General features: G+C 38.8%; 1 protein-coding gene and 2 pseudogenes across 1 annotated transcript in view; 2 read left to right on the top strand and 1 right to left on the bottom strand.

The window, feature by feature from the left end:
• BCKDHB (branched chain keto acid dehydrogenase E1 subunit beta) overlaps positions 1 to 16,288 on the bottom strand; it is a 225,551-nt gene extending 209,263 nt beyond the window's left edge. Inside the window, exons 1-2 of the mRNA XM_006143347.3 lie at positions 16,207 to 16,288; positions 13,784 to 13,852 (exon numbers count right to left, since the gene is read on the bottom strand). Coding sequence (XP_006143409.1) covers positions 13,784 to 13,852; positions 16,207 to 16,270 — 133 coding nt within the window. The 5' untranslated portion in view covers positions 16,271 to 16,288. The remainder of the gene's footprint in view (positions 1 to 13,783; positions 13,853 to 16,206) is intronic.
• A 545-nt stretch (positions 16,289 to 16,833) lies between these two features.
• On the top strand, positions 16,834 to 17,202 carry LOC106734351 (transcription initiation factor TFIID subunit 13 pseudogene; annotated as a pseudogene).
• Positions 17,203 to 22,901: 5,699 nt separating this feature from the next.
• LOC102477640 (small nuclear ribonucleoprotein Sm D1 pseudogene) lies at positions 22,902 to 23,450 on the top strand (annotated as a pseudogene).
• The last annotated feature ends 434 nt before the right edge of the window (positions 23,451 to 23,884 follow it).

Here is a 23,884-nt window from a genome sequence, read left to right as displayed (position 1 = left end):
AACTCACAATAGTTACAAACTCACTTTAGGATTAATGTAATTCATCCTTTAAATAAAAAAATAAAATTTAAAAAAAGTCAGGGTCTTACTATGTCCCAATCATACCGCATCAGCCTCCCAAGTAGCTAAGACTGCAGGCAAATGAACCTGCAACTGGTTTTTAGGGTGGGCCAGGAATAGAACCTAGGCCTCCCATGTAGCCACACAGCCCGTCCAGTAGTAGTCAGTGTCAATCGACAGACATTACTGCAATTGGATCGGATTCATTTTTTTAGTGATGTTATATTATCCAACAGGTCTTAAAACTGTAATTAATATTTAGGACCATCAGGTGTTGTATTAGTCTAGGCACTAGATCCCACAGTGACTCTGCAGTTCTAGTCCTAGACCTAGCAGCCTGAAAAACACAATGGGTACATGTGCATGTGTGTCTAAAATCTCTAGAGAAAAATGGAAGAAAAGAGACTATGGCATGGCCATTGCCCCTGAAGGGTGGTTTCTCAGTTTCCCTCTTCCTGTCTCTCTCTCTCTCTCTCTCTCTCTCTGGCAAGTACATGCACCCTACAGCAAATAAATAAATAACAAATAAGTAAAATGCAATATATATTTATATTTTATACTTTTTAAAGTCTATTACTTACTATACTACCATGTACCCATTCCTCCATGATCTATGGCTGAAATGGTAAGCTTAAAACAAAAAAGTTTATAACTATATTTGAAGCAAACAAAAAGCAATTCTGAATACATAAAAAGGAAAAGTCACAGACTTCAATGTAGGGATTAGAAAATGAGCTGTCAACAAATAAAATGAATAAAAATATCTAACACATTCTAAGAAACAATAAATACTGAAACAAACAAACAACAACAGAAAAGAGCTGTGTTCTTCCTCTGTTAAAGGTATCACTGTAGAAGAAAATTTTCAGAAGACTCAGAAGGAGATTTGGGAAACTCATTTAGCAACATTCTGCCTAATATTAAGTGAATGTGTGACATATATCATACTTGAAAATAAAAATTTAAAACAAAATACTGCTCATACTTTTCAAGCATATTGCTCTTAGTAAAATAGGTTTTTTATTTTCAAATATGAAAACTAAGAGAATATATTAATCGTTTTTATGCTTTCTGACAATAATTACCTATAGTCTCATTTTTCCTGTCCTACTTTAATCCAAGTCCATCTCCTAACGCACTGTGGCTCACATCTGAACATTCTAAAAGCAGCATGTCATTGTCAAATAAGGTGAAGAAAAACGGGCTAAAAGGCATTATATGCTGACTGATGCTTAAAATGTCAAAGAGAACACCTGTTGGCAGCTCTAACATTTATTGTTTAATCAATTAAGGACAAAAAGTAGTTTAAGCAGCAGCTGCCACTCCAGAACAACTTAATGCACTCAGAAAATCGTGTTCACAGAAAAATCACAAAAAAAGAGATTTTTTCAAGCTTTTTCATATGGGTTTCTGAAACCTAGTTTCTTCCTACACCATGAATAATTAAAACCCTTGAGCTTTGCTTTATTAGGATTCCTTATATTTCTTAAGCTTTATGCACAGAGAAAATCTTCAAAAAATTTCATAGAAAGTACATTATCCAAAAAATTATGCAAGGATTTCAAAACATTTTAGCACCAAAATAAACTCACACTTTAATTCCATTTTTCCACAGATTTTTTGAAGTCTTCTCATACATATGAGTTTCTCACTTAAAAATAAGAGAAAGCAATATAGTATAAAAAGTCCAGAGTTTTAGAAAGTTTGAGTTCAGACCTGACTCATGTACTTGCCACTGGACAACCTGGTAACACTAAGTTCTCTGAACTTCAGTTTCTACATGACTAGGAGATGGACTAGATGAGGGTTTCTCTACCCAATCACTACTGACATTTTAGGCCAGGTAATTCTTTTCTTGGTGGGGAAGGGGTTGTCCTGTGCATGACAGGATTTTCAGTAGCATCTGATTTCTATCCAGTAGAAGCCCCTGGCATCCCCCAGTTGTGACAACCAAAAATATCTCTAGACTATGTAAACTGGATACAAAATAAGAAATTAAAAAAAGGCATATTGCTGGATCATGTAGTGATTGTAAGTTTTTGAGAAAATGTCACCATGTTTTTCAGAGGCTACACCATTTTACATTCCAGTGTGAAAAGGGTTCAAGTACCCTAGGGTCCTAATTTCATCACATCTTCAACAACACTAGTTATTTCTGTTTTCTTGATAATTATCTTCATAATAAGTAAGGAATGGAATCCCATTATGGTCTTGATTTGCATTTCTCTAGCAATTAGTGATATTAAACACATTTTCATATGCTAATTGGTCACTTTTATGTCTTCTTTGGAGAAAAGTCTACTCAAATCCTTTATTTTTCAGTTGGGCTGTTTAGTCTTTGGTTATAAAAGTGTAGTTCTCTATAAAATGTGGATATCAATCCCAATGTAATATGTGATTTGTAAAAATCTTCTCCCCTTCTGTCAGCTCCTTTATTACCTGGTTCATAGCTCCCATTGAAGCAAAGCTTTTAATTTTTTATAGTTTATTTATTTATATCACAAATGAGAGAGAAAAAAACAGAACTGTAGCACCCCCAACAAGGTCTTGAAGCCAGAATCCACCCCTACCTTTAGCCAATCTGGAGCACGTGCACCTATGTGCCTGGCATATATGTCTCCAAACCAATAACCTGTCCAATGGGTCTGCCACACAGAACATCACAATTTACCACTGTGTAACCATCCAGCCCTGACAATTTAACTTTAATGGAGCCAAATGTCTATTATTTTCTTTTGTCGACCTTGGTGTCATATGCAAGAAATCATTACCAAATTCGATGTCATGGAAATTTTTCCCCTACATTTTTTTAAGAGTTTTATATTTAAGCTTTTCATTGATTTTGAGTTATTTTGTAGACAATGTTAGCCAAAGTTCCAATTTTTATTCTTTTACATGTAAACATCCAATTTTCCCAGCATCATTTGTTGAAAAGACTGTTCTTTCCCCCATTGAATGATCTTGACGCCCTTGTCAAAAAATAATTTGATCATATATGTAAGGGTTTATTTGTAGGTTCTCTATTCTATTCCACTGCTCTACATATCTGTCTTTATGCTAATAACACACTTTAGTTTTGTTTTTCTGGATTCATGATAGAGCATGTACACATACACATGTGAGAGAGAGAGGAGTGAGAGATGAACAGGGTTTGGTCATGCTACAATTCCCTCTTCCAGTCCTCCAGCCTGTTGCATCCTGGGCACTCAAGTGGCATGTGTACCAGGTTGGCCTGTATATCAGGCTGACTAGGCCAAGAATTCAAATCTTAGTTGCCATGTGGGATCTGGCTTCCTGAGCTGTGCCTTACCACTGTGCCACAGTGCTAGCTTGGTGTTTTACTGTTATAAATATTGTTAACTTTGTTTTAAGTTTTAAAATAAATAAACATGAGTCTTTGTCATTCAGAATGAAAAGCAACAGCATAAACAAATATTTGTATAATCAGGTTCATAGCAACACTATTGACAACAGTCAAAAGACAGAAGAAACTCAAATTTCTACCAGCAGATGAATGAATAAAATGTGTTATAAACATACAATAAAAAATTATTCAGTCCTGAAAAGGAAATATTGACATATGCTACAACATGGATAAACCTTGAAGACACCATGCTAAGTGAATTAAACCAGTTGCAAAAAGACAAATACAGTATGATTCAACTCACATCGGACACTTAGAGTAGTTAAATTCACAGAGATAGGAACTAGGACAGTGAGTACAAGTGGCCAAGGAAGAGAGATTGGGAATTTTTGTGTGATGGGAATAGCATTTTAGTTTTGTCCAATGAGAAAAGTTCTGGTGATAGGTGGTAGTGATGGTTGAGCAAAAATGTGAATATACTTAATATCACTTAAAAATGGCTAAAGTGGTCAATTTTGTGTATATTTTACCATTCAAAAAAAAATTTTTTAAAAAAGCACTGAACCAGTTTTTAGTGTGTGATGCTTCTGGGGAAATTTCAGACAGGGTAATGTTGGAGCTCAGAAAATGGTACCCAAACAATGGCATTCTAACAGGCTGAGAGGCCTTAGCAGTTGCCTCAGGATCAAGGTCCCCATAACTTTGTCTTGTTCTCTCTGATGCAAAGTGCAAGGAGAGGCTCACTTTGAAATGTACTTATCTGATGGAAGAAACCTCTTTCCTATAGAAATACAATTGTATTAGACCCCCTCCCTAGGAATATCAAATGTCCAGAAATAAGAAAGACTAAAGATCTCCACATCCCAGACGCTATTCTTCTGAGGACAACTCCCAAAGATTACCTAAAAACTTGTTCTACATAATAGACTGTTGAAGAGCGTACAATTGTTCCTATGTAGATTTGCCCCTCGCTTTTCCCTAACATGATGGTCTCATCCAGCTCCCGATGAGAGTTATTTACTAACAATTGTCTGAGCACTGGCTCCAATCATTCCCCCATTTTCCTTTCTCCTACAAAGGATTCAAACCTCAACCATCTGGCCCCTCTTTGAGTTCGTATTTTCTATGATGTATACATTAAATTTAAATTGTATGCCTTTTCTCCTATAAAAAAGGAAAAGGTCACAAGGGATGAGGAGAAGCACATTAAACAAGTTTTTGGTCTAGATCTTTCCTCTTGCAAACTTATAGAAAATAAAAGAACCTTATAATACTGGTATCAGTTTAAAGTGCCTGACAACTAGGAAGTAAGAAAAACACAAAGCTACTAGCAATCCTTTAAACATATTTTAAATATTTATTTTATTTTATGTATTATTTTTGTTTTTATTAAGTTTGCTATAGGGCATTGTGCTCATGAGAGGGGGGGGGGGGGGGGGGGGGGAGCGGGGGGGAGGGAGAAAGTGAGAAAGCAAACCACCAGGTCTGAAACTCAAACCACAGTCAGCCAAGAGGGAATCCAGTGCCTTAACCACAACAACACCTCCTGATCCCTTAAAAATATTTTTTTAATAAGCATATTAGAAAAGAAAAGTTTATACTAACCTAATACCTGTTTCACTCCAAATTTCTCAAACAGACATTTTACAATCTATACTGGTATTTGATTGTCTTTTAAATTATAAGTATATATACTTCAATGGGTAGAATAAAAACAAATATTCTAGGGCCAGCAGGTGGTGTGGTGGTTAAGGACACCAGACTCCAACATGGTCGACCATGGTTCAAGTCCCAGACTTGGCAGCTTCCTTTCTCACTTTCTCTCTCTCTCTCTCTCTCTTTCTATCTCTCTCTCTCTCTCTCTCATCAAATTAAAATAAAGAAATAAAGCTAAACACTAAAATAATTCTTAAAAAAACAGATATTCTAAGAACTTTCCATGAATTTTATCAAGTTTTTTCTTGAAAACTAATTTAAATTATCCATCAGCTAAACCCCCACCAAACTGGCTGCCATTCTTCAATGAAACCCTGATACTATATCCAAGAATAATGTTATCACCCAAATAATCCTTTCTTTGTAACTCTTTTCTTGTTAGAATATATAATAGAAGGGGACCAGCAGATGGTATAATGGCTATGATGCTGGATTCCCATGGAGTCGACCGTGGTTCGAATCCTGGACCCAGTGGCTTAAATTCACGCCAGATGCATGTGTGTGTTTGCCCAAGATCCCGAGAGGAGAATGGAGGAGAAGGGATTGTGGCATGGTCAACCCCCCGGGGCAAGGGGGTGATTTCTCACTTTCTGCAGTCTCTGGCTTTCTGGTGAGTGCTCATGCCCTATAGCAAAAACCTCTCTCAAAAAAAAAAAAAAAAAAAGGCATTAAAAAAACAAAGAATAAAAAAAGAATATATAATAGAAGGTCATTTCTTTTTCTGTTGAAGATGTTAATTTCATAATTCTTGAAAATAATATAAAAAACCAGTCTAAACATTTCGCTTAAAGCCCCAAAAGGTAAAACTTAAAGTAGAAAAGAGACTTAAGAAAAAAATCAATGCCTAAAGTTGTAACCTGTGGTTCCAAGATAATATAGCAGTTATTTACAAAATATCAAAATGTAGTGGGAATCAAATCATGAAAAACTGTGTTCCTCTTTTTAAAAAGAAATAAAAGCACACAGTTTCCCTGAAAGTGTAAGCTGAGAGGATCCACATGGACTACCCTTTCTTTCCCTTTCCTTTCTTGATGAGGACAGGACACTGAGGCCCAAAATCAACTCCCAGATATTTACATATTAAAGATGAAAACTCGCCTTCTCCACATGCTTGTCCTAGTTTTGCTTCCTGACTTCAGTGTAGTAAAACATCTAGTTATATAATTTCTGTGATGTTTACATAAGAAAACAAGTAAGTGGTTATATTAGTTTTCCCAAGCTGCTATGACAGGCCACACTTGTGGTGTAAAGGAATGAACATAGTAATGGAAAAACGTCAAGTCCCTGAAAAGGCAGATGTTTAGGCCTGTAGACTAATTCAGCAAGTCTTCAGCTGGTCCTTCTCTTATCTAAGTTTACTCTAGTAAGTAGGCCAAATGCAGTCTAAGAAAGACAGCCCAGTGACATTTTTATCAATACAAAATTGTATTTAATAAAAACATACCCTGGGGCCAGACGTTGGCATAGCAGTAATGCCACACTGTGCTGTGCTGGACACACATGGAAAGATCACATCCCGAGGCCTTCCTGTGACACCATGAACACACATGCATGACGGTGATCTGGATGGGCAGAGGCTATAGATCATGGCATGAAGCCCCTGTTGAGGATGCCTCTCTCTCTCCCTATTTTTCTCATGGAATAAAATATACTTAAAAAAAACACACACACACAACGACTTGAACCTGGCACACCGAACTCTATTTGAATAAAACACATGTACATGGTCTCTCAAAGAGAGAATAACAATAATGAGCACAGATTTTGGACATATGCAATCTGTCTCATTTCCTATATGAATAGAAGCATAGTATGTGTCGCATTCAACATAAAATCACAAACCCTACAAATCAGCCTTCTTTAACTGCCCTCTCCTATGTAGCCCTGCTTCCACAGAGTTTCCACAGTTCAGCTGTTGCTCCTGATCCAATGGTTCTCACTGTAAAGGACTTTAAAGCTACCATTCAGTATGCAATGTGATGATGAAGATATATTATTCTACTCCCTTTAATTTTCAAAGTACTAATATTATCTTGTTTTCTCAAAGGTCATGGAAGGAGGACAGAAGCTATTTAGTAGTGCTAAACCCACACTCATTTGGATAATCTGAAATACAAACTTGCTCTATATCTCCTTTTCTTTTCTTTTTTCTTTTTTTATAGCATTGCCTCTAATTATGCACTCCCTGTGGCTAATATTAAGTAGTACTCGACTTTATAATATTATATTAGTAACTCACAATCCTTCAAATTCTACCTTCTGATGGAATATGAGATAAGATGCAGCAGTTCCAGAGCGTAGGTACAAGGCCACAGCATTCTCATCTCAAAGCTCAGGCTGCCACCTACTGACGGTGATCACTTCCCATGACACCTAGTTCTACCCAAAAAGCTAACTGATCCCTCAGGAGAGGTTTTCTTCGGCAATGCAATGTATTCAACTATATCAAATAATCTTTCAGTTATTTTAATTATAAAATCTTTTAACTTAAAAAAATACTAAGCAAACATATTTTTGTATAGTTAAAAATTCCTGGCTTATACTCAAACAAAATCATAAGAAAAGGTATGAGATTTTTTTATATATGCAAAAAGAAATCAATTTTAATACATATTTCTCTTTACCATTTCCTTTTTACTTCTTAAAACAGAAGCCCATTCATTCTCATTAGAAAGTCATCTTGATCAAACTTATTAAAAGTTTAAATTCACAGTCTAAAACTATTATAACAATTCACAGCAGCTGCTGACACCAAAGCTAAAAGAGTTCATTAGTTGTTGACTGGCTTATCTTCCTGCCACACAGACATAAATCTTCAGGTGACCTTTAAGAGTACTGAAACTTTTGGGACCAGTAGTTAGCATAATGGCTATGTCGCTGGACTCCCACGTAGTCAACCGCGGTTCGAGTCCCGGACCTGGTGGCTTAAACTCACGCCGGGCGCGTGTGTGTGTACACCTAAGATCCTGAGAGGAGAATGGAGGAGAAGGGATTGCGACGTGGCCATCCCCTCTTGGGGGTGCTTTCTTGCTTTCTATCTCTCTGTCTCTCTCTGTCTGTCTGGCAAGCACACACGCCCTATAGCAAAAATCTCTCAAAAAAAAAAAAAAAAAGAATACTGAAATTTTTCAACTAAGAGTTAGTCCTTCCCTATTTTAACTTATTATTTAAGGAAGGGGGGAGGTCAGATCAACCAACACAATTAAAGGGAAAAAGAAAATACAGTTTCTGAAGCAGAAGGCCACTATCTTGGTAAGACAACAGAGGAAAAATGCATTCATCATGCACTTAATAAATGCCACTTGACACAAGCTTAGGTGCTAGGGATACACAGACAGCTTAAAATATCTGTAGCCTTTGAAAAGCTATCTTGTGTGGAGATATGACAAGAAGACAATTATAATACAACTTACAAGATATAAATGATGCCATCTAAATAGTGATAAAATAGTGTCTGAAGCCACAAGGAGAATCAGGCAGAACTTCAGAGAGGAACCTTCTAAAAGAGAAAGAATTTCACCAGGTAATCAGAGACAGAAGGAGAAAGATTTAGATAGTACATGCAAAAAAGAAATATAAAAAACTGAGGACTTAAGAGAGAAAGCCAGTAATTTAATATTAATAAAGAATAAAATAGATGAGGTCAGGTAGCTACCTAGGTAGATCTCAAACTCTCTCTCTGTTCTGCTAAGAAATGCATATTTTAGAATGATCGATCACACTGGCAACAAGGTAAGGAACAGATTGGGGAAACTGTGAGGCTAAAGGACTGGAGATTACTAAGAAAAGAAATTAAACTTCCCAGGCAGGGAAAATGAAAGATCTGAAACTCAAAGCAATTAGAATCAAAAGGAAGGGCCAGATTAATGACAGACTATGTAGATAATATTGTAAGATTTGCCTGGATATGGAGAATGAAGATGAACACACTAGAATCATCCCTGGTTTCTGGCTTAGGTAACCGAATGAATGGTGATCTATTCCCCAAAATAGGAAATATAATTGGGGCGTGGATTTGCTGGTGGGTGTAATAAATTTAGCTTTGAAAATGATAATTTTGAAGTGGCTGTGAAACACTGAGCTGAGGGGTATGTGGAATATTAAGGATACAGATCTGAAACTCAACACAGAGGTCTGGACTAGAAACAGAAATTCAGATGTTGCTAGTGTGTGAGCAGTAGGTGGCATGGAAATGGGTACAGTAAGAAGAATGCCATTGATCAAAACCTGGACAGTCAACAGAGGATTCACCAGCTTAAATAAGGGCATGATGTGCTACCACTCAGAGCCAGGCAAGACAGAAAGAGTAAAGGCTAGAAACTGCCCAATAGCATGCCTACACTAGATACAGAAGAAACTAGATTGTAAGAGTATAATTCTTTGTTTTAGTGAATATATGTGAACATAGTCAAAATATATCCTGAAAATGTACATACCAGGATATGTACAGTGATTATATACAGATTATCTCTGGAGGTAGGAGAATTTGTATTTTCTTCTTTATGCTTGTCTGTATTTTCCAAATTTTCTAATATATGCATACATACATACATATATATAGTGAGAGAGAGAGAGAACTTTTGAGATCAAATGTATAATAAAGTTGTTTTTAAAAATCTGAAAGTTTATAGGCATCTGAATGAGTATGAAAGATCATCTTTTGACCAACTAGCTCAAAGTGTAAATGGATATTAGAAATAGCAAGGAGAGCTGGCTCTGTGGCACAGTGGTAAAGCACCAGATCCTACATGCTGACCCTAGTTTGAATCACCAGCCTGGTCAGCCTGAAACACACTGGGCACACTCATGAGTGCCCAAGATCCAATGGGCTAGGAGGCCAGAGGAAGGGGATTGTGACATTACCAGATCCTGTGGAGGGTACTCCTCTTTCACACTCAAATGCTCATACTCTAACGGAATAAAGAAAAAATAAACTTTTTTAAAAAAGAAATAGACGGCTAGGAGAAAACATGGAAGAGATACAAAAATTCAACTTGCTATAAGTAGAAGAAAAAGAACAAGCTAAAAGTTACTGATAAGTGAGACAGAATATGTGATGGTTTCTTGGATTTGAGTGTAACAGTCTGAGACGGTAAAGCAAGAAAAGCAGCTTATCAGAAAAAAAATCCAGTTAAAAAATGGGTAAATGTGCTAAATAGACAACTTTCTAAGGAAAACATATGAACAGCTAAAAAGCATATGGAAAAATGCTCGCCATCTCTTACCACAGCAGAAATATAAATCAAAACCACAGTGAGATACCACCTAATCCCAATCAGAATGGCTAAGATTTTTAAAAAATAAAGAATGATAAGTGTTGGCAAGGCTGCAGTGAAAAGGGAACCTTCCTACACTATTGGTGGGAATGTAAATTAGTACAGCCACTGTGAAAATCAATACCAAGGTTCCTTAAAAGCCTACAAATAGAACTATCAAATGACCCAGTAATCTCACTCTTGGGTATTTACCCAAAGGATAAGAAAGCAGTCAGGGGAACCAGCAGTTAGCGTAATGGCTATGTCGCTGGACTCCCATGTAGTCGACCGCGGTTCATGTCCTGGACCCGGTGGCTTAAAACTCACGCCGGGCGCGTGTGCGTGCGTGCCCAAGATCCCGAGAGGAGAATGGAGGAGAAGGGATTGCGGCATGACCATCCCCCCTGGGGGGTGATTTCTCGCTTTCTGTCTCTATGTCTCTCTCTGTCTGTCTGGTGAGCGCACGCGCCCTACAGTGAAAATCTCTCAAAAAAAAAAAGAAAAAAGAAAACAGTCAGAAGAATGCTTGCACATCCAGGTTTATTGTGGCATTATTCACAATTGCTAAGACAAGGAATCAGCCCAAATACTCAGGAACAGATGACTGGATTAAAAAATGTGGCATATATACACTACAGAATACTACTCAGTCATAAAAAAAGAAACAATGAGATACTGATATTTGATACAAAGTGGACAAATATGAAAGACTTAATGCTGACTGAAACAAGCCAGACTATGAAAGAGAGACATATTATATGTCCTTGCTCAGTCCATACCAAATATCTGCACTCTATGACAGGAACTGAAAGATGGGAAGCTACGACAGCAGGGAGAGCAACTGTAGATGCCAGAGACAGGTAAGAGGGGATGTGTAATACAGGGTGAGAGGGAGGGGATCAGAGTACAAAAACATTTAACAGACACATGAATCAAAATGTATCTGTTGCTGATAATGTATTTGGGAGTATCTTTGACTGGACTGATATGCACTGTACTTATGCTAGCAAAAACATTTTGTACACTAAAAAGATGTACAGTGATTAAACATAATTTTTTTTAAAGTTTTGCCATAGAGGGTACATGGACTCTCTGGAAAGAGACAGACACAAAGAAAGGGAAAATGAGAAATCACCCCCCATCGGAGCATAGCCACAAAGCAATCCCTTCACCTCCAGTGTCTTCTTAGGACTTGGGGCACACACATATATATGTCCAGCGTGATTTTTAAGCCATTGAGTCTGGGACTCGAACTATGGTTGGCTATGTGGAAGTCCAGCACCTTAACCACTACACTATCTGCTAGTCCCAAACATAAATTTTAAAAGTGCAAAAGAAAAAAAAAGAGAGAGAGAACAATTAAAAAAACATCTTCAAGATCCTCTCTCCTCACCCTGCATATATATGTGAGCATTACAGAGCAACAGAAAAGGTAGTAAAACAGGGAGATATCTGCTGCTCCTAATCCTAAACTTATCTACTTTGCTGACTTCAAAATTAGGTAAGACTCAGAGAAAAAACAAAGCAGTAAAAGCTTCTTTAAGGCAACCTGAACAGTAAGAGATGGAAATACTTTCCTCACACAGTAAGTCAGAGAAGTAGGAATGCTAGGATGGGCAAAAATGCATTCTGATGGTTCCAAGTCAAACAAAATGGATAAAAGCAACAGGAAGATTTCAGTCATATGCCAGGCAAAAGATACAGGTCATATGAGATGAAAGCAGAAGAGCACACTGATGGTTAATTTCATATGTCCACTGGGCTGGGCTCAAGTGGCCAGTTATTGGGTTAAACACCAGTCTAGACGTTGATGTAAAGGTATTTCTTAGATGTAATTAACGCTTAAGTCAGTAGACTTTATGTAGAGCAGATTACCCTTCACAATGTGGGTGGGCCACATCTAATCAATTTAAGGCCTTTAGAGAAAAGACTGAGGTTTCCCAAACAAAAAGGAATTTGGCCTCAAGACTGCAACATAACCCTGCCTAAATTTCCAGTCTGACAGCCTGCCTTAAAATCTCGCCAGCCCCCACAATCACATGCCAATTCCTTACAAAATAAATTCTTCCCCCATCTCTCTCTCTCTCACTCCCTGAAAGATTCAATCTGTTAAAAGAGACCAACAGACAGAATCTTGAACTGGAAGCAATGGAATTGAAATTGGCTAAGGCAGGCAGCAATAGGACACCAAAGGCTCTTGGACGAATAAATGGCACAATGAATAATACATGTAACAAAGATTCTTTTGAAATCTGTAATATACTTGACATGAACTAGACCATAGGGATGCTAGAGTTAGAACACATTGGGTGGGACAGTTCTGTGGCACAGGAGTACCATACCACTCAAGAAAAATCAGATCCCATGTGGCAACTACAGTTCAAATCCCCAGCCCAGTGAGCCTGAAACATGCTGGGCACATGCACAAGCGCCCTGATCTGATGGGCTGCAGGACTGCAGGACTGCAGGACTACAGGAAGGGCCTGCGTCATGGCCAGACCCTGGGGAGGGTGTCATTTGTCTTCCTCTTTCACTCTCAGATGTACACACGTGTTCTAAAACTAATAAGGAAAAAATCATTTTTTATAATTTGTTTCCTCACATTGTAAAAAAATTATTTAATTTAATCTTATTAGTATTATCTTTTTCAATTTGACTAGAGAGAGCCAGGGAGAGAGAGAGGGAGAAAGTGAGAAAGCAAGACGCCAGGTCTGAGACTCAAACCATGGTTGGCCATGAGGGAGTCCAGCACTTAACTACCATACCACCTGCCAACCCTCCAAATTTTTTTATTTTCGAAGAATACATTTGAGGGAGACAGCAAGTGGCATGGTGGTTGGGTGCTAGACTCCCACATGGCTGACTATGGTTTGAGTCTCAGACCTGGTGGCTTGCTTTCTCACTTTCCCTTTCTCTCAGTCTCTCTCTGGTGAATTAAAAAATAATAATAAATAAACAAAATAAAATAAATAATTCCTAAAAAAATAACACATTTGGGGGGGCCATCAGATGACATGGTGGTTAAGGCACTAGACTCCCAAATGGCCTCCCACGGTTAGAGTCCCAAACCTGATGACTTGCTTTCTCACTTTCTCTCTATCTATCTCCCTCTGGTGGGTGAATGTGCCCTATAGCAAATTAAAAATAATAATAAATAAAATTTAAATAAATAATTCTAAGAAAAACTTTAAACATGAAAAAAAAAATAAAACATTTGTAGAAATCTAAGCCAAAGGATTTCATGGGGAGTGGGGGAGAGTAGAATAAAAAGGAGCCTGTCCATATAATAAAGATACAATAAACAATTTAATAGACTTTTTTTTTATATTTTCAAAATCTTAAAAGTAAAACTTCTACAGAAATACTGTTCACACACATATTAACTTACCATATTTGTCTCGCAAACCAACAGTGCATCTAAAGACTCCACCAAAGGCAACATCTTCACCAAATATTACTGAAAAGCAATGTTTAAAGAACACATTTTAGGTCCAGCAAGTGGCATGGTGATTAAGGTGGCTGGATCCCACATGGCTGACTGTCCGGTTCCAATCCTAGACCCAGAGGCTTGAAAAAACAAATGTCAGGCACATGTGCATGGGTGCCCAAGATTCAGAAAGAAAGAAGAAATGGAGGAGAAGGGATTGTGACCATTCCCCACAGGGAGTGCTTTCTCACTTTCCCTCTCTCTCTCTCTTCCCAGCAAGCACACATATCCTCTGGCAAATTAAAAAAAAAAAAAAAAGACATTTTATTTAATAATCCCTAAATAATGTATTAACAATGAGAAATAAATAATTTATGTGTTCACATTTTAAATCATGAAACAGAAATGAACCATAGATCTAGAGCAAGGATTTTCAATTTTGATGTTATTGACATTTTGGACTGGGTAATTCCTTTGTTGTGAGGACCTGTCCTGTCTACACAGATGGTTGTAGACAACCACCAATATCCTTGGTCTCTATCTACTGGATGACAGCTGCCTCCATACCTCCCCCGACACACACATTGGTGACAACCAAAACTGCCTGCACATCTTCCACGTAAGAGAAGCCAGGGGAGAAAACACCCCTGACCTTAAATCCCATCTTGTTTTTACCATAAAGAAAATGAGGCCAGAGAAGTAGTAAAGTTAAGACTTGCCAACTTAAGAAACTACAGGCAGAACTATGACTCACTCTCCAGCATTTCAGGCCAGTGGGTTTTCCTTATATGTACATAGTACAGAGTAACAGCCATCTGGAGAGTTGAAGGAAGAAAACTTCAAGCTAAGAACCATCCTAAGTGAGAAAGGGACTTGCTTAGATTGTACAGAGCAGAAAGGAAGCAAGTATAGGGGGACTCGATGAGCAAAGCAAAGAATGATGGTAAGTGGACATGGAGAAGAGCTTCAGGATAAGGTGGGAAAACAAATACAGGGCATTCAGAGAGCTAACTTTAGTTTGAAGAATGCACCTAACCAGTCTGTATACCTCAAGAAAATAACTCATCCTTCCCTATATTTAAATTTACTAATCTAGTTCAATTATTCTCGATTAAAAACAAATCAAAGTCTATTCATCATCTGGTCCAGCTCTTACTTTCCCTCTAAAAAATAACCTATTTTGGGAACCAGCAGTTAGCATAATGGCTATGTCAGTGGACTCCCACGTAGTCAACCGTGGTTCGCGTCCTGGACCCGGTGGCTTAAAACTCACGCCGGGCGCATGTGCATGCATGCCCAAGATCCCAAGAGGAGAATGGAGAAGAAGGGATTGTGGCGTGGCCATCCCCCCAAGGGGGTGATTTCTCGCTTTCTGTCTCTATGTCTCTCTCTGTCTGTCTGGTGAGTGCACACGCCCTATAGCAAAAATCTCTCCAAAAAAGAAAAAAAAAACTATTTTTACTTAACTTTAAAACTATGATTTATGATTTCTTGGGGGCCAGCAGTTGGCATAATGGCTATGTCGCTGGATTCCCATGTAGTCGACCACAGTTCTAGTCCCAGGTCCGGTGGCTTAAACACAAGCCAGGTATGTGTGCGTGCATGTCCAAGATCCCAAGAGGAGAATGGAGAAGGGATTGTAGCGTGGAAAAAAAAAAAAAAACTGATTTCTTGGTCAACCAATGGTGTTGAGGTTAAGGTGGCTGGATCCCACTTGACCAACCACATGGTTCAAGTTCTGGAACGAGCAGCTTGAAAAACGTGTTTGGTCATGTGGTGTGTGCCCAAAATCCCAAGAGGAGAATGGAGAAGGGACTGTGGCATAGCCACACCCCCCAGAAGGTACTTTCTCACTTTCTCTATCTCTGTCTGTCTCTCAGAATATGAGCAAGCTAATAAATAAATAAATAAATAAGAAATGGTGTGATATTTTTCTGTTTTTTCCTACATGCTGAAGTAGTAGTAGTACACAGTAGGTACTAATTCAGGAGATACTAATATAATATTAATATTAGGACCATGCTATGAGAAAAAGTTAACTTAATGATCTCACATTGTTAAATATACGTAAGTACTCATTAGTACTGAGTTAATACTGCAGTTTGATTATTTACCCTAATCACTTGGTTGGGGGCCAGCAAGTAGCATGAAGGTTAAGAGTGTTAGACTCCTACATGGCTGACCATGGTTTGAGTCCTGAATCTGTCCCTCTCTGGTCAAATTTAAATAAATAAACACAGTTAAATAAAATAATTTTTCAATAAAAAAATCATTTGGTTGGGTCTTTTGAAATTTCTGGATAGATAAAATGTCCCTTACATTCCAGCAAATCTTCAATTCTAGGATTAACATAGCTACCATAATCAAGCATAAATGAAGTTTACCTGCAGTAGGATCTTTGGCCAGCGAGTTATCCAAGGCACTTGTTATTGACTGGAAAAGATTCATTTTCTGAGTCTGCCCTGAGAAACGAAAGTATGTATCAGTTAATACATTGTAAAATGTAAAAATAACCAGTTACTTAATGGTGATTACAACTTGACTAAAATCAAGATGTAGAAAGGTATAGAAAATATGTGTGTGGCCGATCTGTGGCATGGTAATTAAGGCAGGAGGATCTCGTGTGGCCGTAGTCGGGGTCCCAAAATCAGCAACCTGAGAAATACATCAAGCGTGTATGCATACTCGAAATCTCCCAAAAAGAAGGAGAAATGAAAGAGAAGGGATTGCAGCATGACTTTTCCCCTGGGAGGATGATTTCTCACTTTCTCTCTCACTGTCTCTGTCTCTCTGTTTGTCTCTGGTTCTGGCAAAAATGAAAAAAAGAAAGGAAGGAAGGAAGGAAACATTATGTGAGCTTACCGGATTCTGCAAGTGATGCAAAGTCTTTGTAAGATACAATATAGACCTCAAGTAATATAGACCTCAAGAAGCTTGTTGGTGAGGTAAAATTTATGTATTTTAAACAAAAAAACAAGTATGAGGGGCACTGCAGATGGCGGGCTGGTGGGATGGCAGATGAAGAAGATGACCCAATTTTTGAGGAAGAAAATGAAATTGGAGGAGGGGCAGAAGATGGACAGGTGAAAAGAAAGACTTTTTTCCTGAAGAATTACAATGTATGTTGTATGGGTTTGGGGATGACCAAAATCCTTACACTGAGTCAGTGGATATTCTTAAAGATCTTGTCATAGAGTTCATAACTGAAATGAATCACAAGGCAATGCCAATTGGAAGGCAAGGTGGTACAAGCTGAAGAGATCATTTTTTTTTATCTGAAAAAACTCAAGTAAGTTTGCGAGGGTTAAAGATTTGCTGACTATGAATGAAGAGTTGAAATGAGCTAGAAAGCATTTGATGAAGCAAGTTAGGGATCTTGACACTTTTTGTACTTTCTGAGATTTCATTATCTTTTGGAGAAACGGTATTGACTGTTTTCTACAGCAAAGGTCATAATATCTAGCTATGTAAAGGAAGGTTGGAAAAACGCTACACTTTGCATTTTATTTTTATGTCTTAGATTTTAGAGTAATATTTGAACCTTTAATTGCCTGTCTTTAAATGACCATACCTAATTTCTTACTGGATTTTAATGACCACACATTAGTTAAAATATCTTGCAAGCCATGCAGTTTTTTTTTTTTTTTTTGAGCAGTTTTGCTATAGGGCGCTTGCGCTCGCCAGACAGACAGAGAGAGACATAGAGACAGAAAGTGAGAAATCACCCCCCAGGGGGGATGGTCACGCTGCAATCCCTTCTCCTCCATTCTCCTCTCGGGATCTTGGGCACGCACGCACACACACCCGGTGTGAGTTTTAAGCCACCAGGTCCGGGACACGAACCACGGTTGACTACGTGGGAGTCCAGTGACATAGCCATTACGCTAACTGCTGCTTGCCTGCCATGCAGTTCTTGTTAACGCTGAGTGTCTAAAGGATGAAGTAGTATTTGTACATTAGGTATATGTGTGCTATTGTGAGCTATCTTGTAGCTGTTTAACATGTGAAATCTAAATGGCATTTTTGACTGTGATAGCTGATGTGCGTGCTTCATGTATTCTGAAAAGTTTGGACAACAGTATTCTGAGAGCTTAATAACGATAATAAACTGCTTTATGTTTTCTTTAAAGAGATGATATTGGAAAATACAGCTTTTTGTAAGAATGTTTATCTTAAAAGATAATACTCTGTTCTTCAAATAATGGAAGTTAAAACCTTTTGAGGCTTATAACCTACTACTTGCTAAATTTTTAAACTTCTCAAAAATAAATACTCTCAGTAGCAGGCAATTGCTTAATCAGCAGGATCAACATTTGGGTAGAGTTCTGTTAACATATTTGAAAGTACTTGTTCATCATGAAAAGTATAATTGACTAAAAATGTATGTGGCTATGAAACCACTTCTATAGTTCAGGATATGTATGTTTTGTGTATGTTTGGCTTACTTATTATACTTAGCATAAAAAAAGGATTAAATTGCATTTGAAGAGGTCACTGTTCAATATTTAAAAAGTATGAAAAAGGAAGGAAGAGAGTGTAGACAATGAAAGCTATGGAAAGTCAGAATAGGAGAATAGGGGACCCCTCAAGTGAAAGTGGTCTGGAAAGACTCCTTACACGGGCATTAGAAACCTATGCCACAAAATGCACCTTATCAGCCAGATGTGTTAAAGGCACCACCAACAGCAAATGGTCCTGTACTGCTGCATACAGTGACGAAAACCGAGATAAACTTTAGAACCCAGAACTATCGGTGTCTGGAGAACACCGCTGTTCCACACTTAAACACATCAGACCTGGTCCTTCCTCCTGTCTTATGTTCCGCTCCGTAGCAACTCTGCAAGCCGATGCCTACTTCCCTAAATGGGTTTTGGGAAGGAACAAATGAAACGATACACGTAAAGCACTTAGAAGCATGCCTGACACAGTGAATGCTGGATAAGCATTAGCTATTTATTGTTAGATTCTGGACTTGGTCTCCTTCATCTTGACCTTAGCATTGTTCTGAATGGTAGAGTAAAACTTTGTTTCATGAAGTTCCAAATGCTGGAATTCAGAAACACCAAGCCTTTCGTGTTTTGATCTAAGCCTTGGTACTGCCCTGTACCCAGTCATCCCAAAACCTAGGTCAGCCCCTCTCCCAAAGCACGCCTCAGAGCACAGGAATCCTCTCGCTGAAGCTACTCTGACCCAGAGTTCCAATCTTTTCATTAGTGCCTGATCTATCACGGGTTCACCTTAGCCACGGCCATGCTGATGACAAATCCTTTCACTATCTGCACTTACTCTGGCCACTGACTCATCCTCTTCTAGCCTCCATTCTCTTCAGTAGCCTAGTGTGGCCCAAAGTCAAAGTCTAGTTCCCAGTACGAGTAACAACCACTCCTGCTATTGCCTCCAACCCTCTGACCATGAGACAGTGGCCATTTCTTTTTCTCCTTGGAAACTCATCTTCTCTAGACTGGCCTAGCTCCACAGCAGCTTATGACCTATGATATCATTAGCCCTTCCTTTATCCAATGACACAACACGCGGCCTTATTTTTTTTTAAGAGAATTATTTATTTCATTTTATTTATTATTATTTTATTTTTTAATTTGATCAGGGAGAGAGAGGAAAAGTGAGAAAGCAAGCTGCCAGGTCCAGGACTCGAACTGTGGTCAGCCATGTGGGAGTTCAGCACCTTGAGCACCATGACACCTGCTAGCTCAACACCTGGCCTTCTGATCTGCATTCTCTGACCTCCGGTCTTTCTGATCCCCTTGACCAACTGTGTTAAATGCAATCAGATGTGCCCTGCTGCTGTCTGTACCCAGAACAATAACCTATTTCTACTCGTATTTCTGGTAAAAATAACAGGACTGTATTAAAGAAAATATTATTATATGATCTATATATATATCAAAGGATAATCACACCCCATGTTCATAATTACTTTATATTTCTCTTCAGACTAAAGCTATATAATTTGATACTTGCCTCAAATTCCTCTCCTCTTCACAAATATTCTTTTCTTAAAGAATTATTCTCGGGAACCAGCAGTTAGCATAATGGCTATGTCGCTGGACTCCCACGTAGTCGACTGCGGTTCGCGTCCCAGACCCGGTGGCTTAAAACTCACGCCGGGCGCGTGTGCGTGCGTGCCCAAGATCCTGAGAGGAGAATGGAGGAGAAGGGACTGCGGCATGACCATCCCCCCTGGGGGTGATTTCTCACTTTCTGTCTCTATGTCTCTCTCTCTGTCTGTCTGGCGAGCACACACGCCCTATAGCGAAAATCTCTCAAAAAAAAAAAGAATTATTCTCTTACGTGGCAAGGTGGTTAAGGTGCCAGACTCCAACACGGCTGAGCACAGTCCAAGTCCCAGACCTGGCAACTTGAAAATCACGCTAGGTGTGTGTGTGCCCAAAATCCCAGGAGAAGAATGGGGGGAAAGGGATTGCAGTATGGCCATCCCCCCTGGCAGAGTGATTTCTTAATTTCCCTCTCACTGTCTCTCTCTGGCAAGTGCACATGCTCTATAGCAAAAACTTAAAAAAAAAAAAATTTACACAAGCTATTCACAGTTAACATATTCTTAATTATACATCTTCCTTAGAACCGTTTATTCATTTTCTAGATACAATATACTCTCTTTTCCTTCAGAGTAAGATAAGGTCACTTGTAGCATGTGCTAACCACACCTTTACCATTGATAAGACCTTTAAGACCTGGAAAATATCATGCCCTATAGAGCCAGCAGGTGGTGAGGATGTCAAGGCAGCTGTATCCCCCATGGCTGGCTGCACTGTTTGTGGTCATCCTCCCTGGGAGGTGATCTCTCTCTATTTCTTTCTATTTCTCTCCCTCTCCCTCTCTCTTTCTCTCTGACCTTGTCTCTTTCTCTCTCCAGCAAGTGCATGCACCTTTTAGCAAAAATTACTATTTAAAAAAGCCTATATATATGGCTTTAAAAAAAAAATATTAAACACAGCTGCCAAATCATGCAATTATGAGTATTAATAAATGGCTACCAAGTCTCAACCCCACACTGATAGTTACTCTTTTCAAAGATAAAAAGTTACAACAAAGTGCTGGCGGCAGTGGTAATGCAATGCAGCCTAATGCCAGAGCCACCCGGGACAAGGCCTGGCTGCGGTTAGAAATGGATCACTGTGTGTAAGCTGCGGGGGGTTACTTGTGTGTGTGTGTCTCTCTCTCATGGATGAAACAAGTAAATAAACTTTAAAAAGTAGTGTAATGTCTTCTGAGTCAAGGAGGTAAGTTAATGGTTGCTTGTTGATAAAACTGGACTTTGTGTTTGAAACCAAGCTGACTACCCCAAATCACCTTAAGTAGAAGATCATGAATATTCGGACCAGCAGGTAGCATGGTGGTTAAGGTGCTGGACACTCCCACATGGTTGATCGCAGTTCAAGTCTCAGACCTGGTGGCTTGTTTTCTCACGTCTCTCTCTGTCTCTCTCTGGTCAAATCAACATAAAATGAATAAATAAATAAAATTGAGTAAAAATAATTCTTAAAAAAAAGATCATGAATATTCAAGTCATTATCACTGCTATAAAGTTCTATGTCATATAGATAGGCAGAATACAAGAACCACAGAAAAACATAAGCTCTAAGAGGGCACGGATTCTTTTTTTTTCTTTTTTATTGTCAGAGGGCACGTATGCTTGTCAGACAGAGATACAGAGAGAAATAGAAAAGGAAAAGCATGCCGCAATGGGATATGATCATGCTGCAATTCTTTTGCCTCTATTTCTCTATCCTGCCAAGATGTTTGGCATGCCTGCACACACACCCAGTGTGTTTTTCAAATCACTGAAGCCAGTATTCTAACCAGCCAGCCACATGAAGCCCAGTTCCCTATACACAGATTGACCACAGTGGTACTGGCCAGCCCAGGGTAGGGGTTCTCACAGTGTTTGCTCAGAGCGCTATCTTCAGTGCTTATAACGGAGTCTAGCATGTAGTAGATGTAGTAGGTGCTCAATAAATATTTGTTAAAAGTATGACTAATTAAGTATATAAAGCAGCTACTTTTTTTTTTTTTTTTGAGAGAGAGTAATTTTGCTATAGGTTGCATGTGTTCGCTGGAAAGACAGAGAGACAGAAAGTGAGAAATCACCCCCTAGGGGGATAGCCACACCACAATCTCTTCTCCCTTCTCCTTTTGGGATTCTGGGCATGCACGCACATGAGCCTGGCATGAGTTTAAGCCGCCGGGTCAGGGACTAGAACTGTGGTTGACTACTGGGATTCCAGAGATGTAACCATTATGCTATCTGCTGGTCCCCAATAACTGTTTATTTACTATACTGTGGACAAAAATCTGACTGCTTTTTCCTATTTTTCCAAAATCCTTCCCGGAGGGCCTAGGGGGAGTCATGCCCACAGATGTTGACAGACCATTTTGGCCAATTATTAACCATATTCTTCCTATATCGTGCCCTTGGCATAGTATTGGAGTATCTTCGTGATGTATATTAAGCTTCCTTATCACTGTTAAAGCACATTCCTTTCTGAACTCAGCAATCTTCCTTTTCCAGTCACCACCCTAAAAACTGTAAACCCACCTATAATCTACAAGCCCCACCCCCTTCCACATGTCCCACCTTTGGCCAGACCAATGAAAACACTTTGCATTAAATTCCAAACTTGCTCTTACTCTCAAAATCAAATAAAAGAAACCCCTGTACCTGATCACCCCAAGAGAAAGGCATGCTTTGCCTCCTCACTGGGCCCAGGTCACTCATATTCTGCCTAAAAATAAACCACATTATTAATTTTTTAGAGTTGGTTATTTTCCATTGACAATACAAAGAAAATTTTTACTCAACTATGTTTTAAAAAAAAATAAATTGTATAAAAAAATGTAACAATGTCATAATGCAAAGACTACAGAAGAAGGAGGCAGGGAGAAGTGATATTGCAACAAGTCTGATGAAGTAGGTCTTTAATAACTATTCAGTATGCAAGTATGCAGTTGTATTGAAAGGCAAGAGGAGCTTTCCACAGAGCTGGAGCACTAAAGACAAAACGGGCAAATGGTAACTGAGGAGCAGTGTTCAGAAATCAGTAACGTCAAGGAGGTGTTTCCGGCCATTCATACTATCAGTCTAGCGTCCCTTTGCTACCTGGTTCTGTACTCCACCGGGCCTAAAGGGTGACGGCGTAGCTAGGATGAAGCTCGTGAGATTTTTGATGAAATTGAGTCATGAAACTGTCACCACTGAATTGAAGAATGGAACACAGGTCCATGGAACAATCACTGGTGTAGATGTCAGCATGAATACACGTCTTAAAGTTGTAAAAATGACCCTGAAGAACAGAGAACCCGTACAGCTGGAAACACTGAGTATTCGAGGGAATAACATTCGATATTTTATTCTGCCAGACAGCTTACCTCTAGATACACTACTTGTGGATGTTGAACCAAAGGTGAAATCTAAGAAAAGGGAAGCTGTTGCAGGAAGAGGCCAAGGCCGAGGAAGAGGAAGAGGACGTGGCCGGGGCAGAGGAAGAGGGGGTTCTAGGCAACAATGTTTCTAACAATTACTGTTTCAAAGTGAGAAGTGATTTGGGGTATTTTTTTTTGTACAGGTTTTGTTTGTTTATGTCAGTTTTTAATAAACATAAATGTGGGAAACTTGTCTTTTGACTTAAACTAAAATTATAGTTTTTCATGTATTCCTGAAATAACAGTGAGCACATTTCTGCCAGGTAGTTCCATTCTTAGATGATCAAACTTTGATTTTTTAGAACAAAAATATATATTTTATTGTGGGAAAAAAAAAAAAGAAATCAATAACGTCAACAGCATGGCCAGTCAACAGAGAGTATAGCTAGAAAAAAAAAAAATAGGCACCAGCAGTTAGCATAATGGCTATGTAGGTGAACTCCCATGTAGTCAACCGCAGTTCAAATCCCAAACCCGGTGGCTTAAACTCACACCAGGCACATGTGCGTGCATGCCCAAGATCCCGGAGAGGAGAATGGAGGAGAAAGGATTGTGGCGTGGCCATCCCCGCGGGGGGTGATTTCTCATTTTGTGTCTCTCTGT

This window comes from Tupaia chinensis, unplaced genomic scaffold (genome assembly GCF_000334495.1).
Source record: "Tupaia chinensis unplaced genomic scaffold, TupChi_1.0 Scaffold000097_1, whole genome shotgun sequence".
Classification (NCBI taxonomy): domain Eukaryota; kingdom Metazoa; phylum Chordata; class Mammalia; order Scandentia; family Tupaiidae; genus Tupaia; species Tupaia belangeri.
The sequence above is the reverse complement of the archived record's forward strand: the minus strand, read 5'-3'. Positions and strand labels throughout refer to the sequence as shown.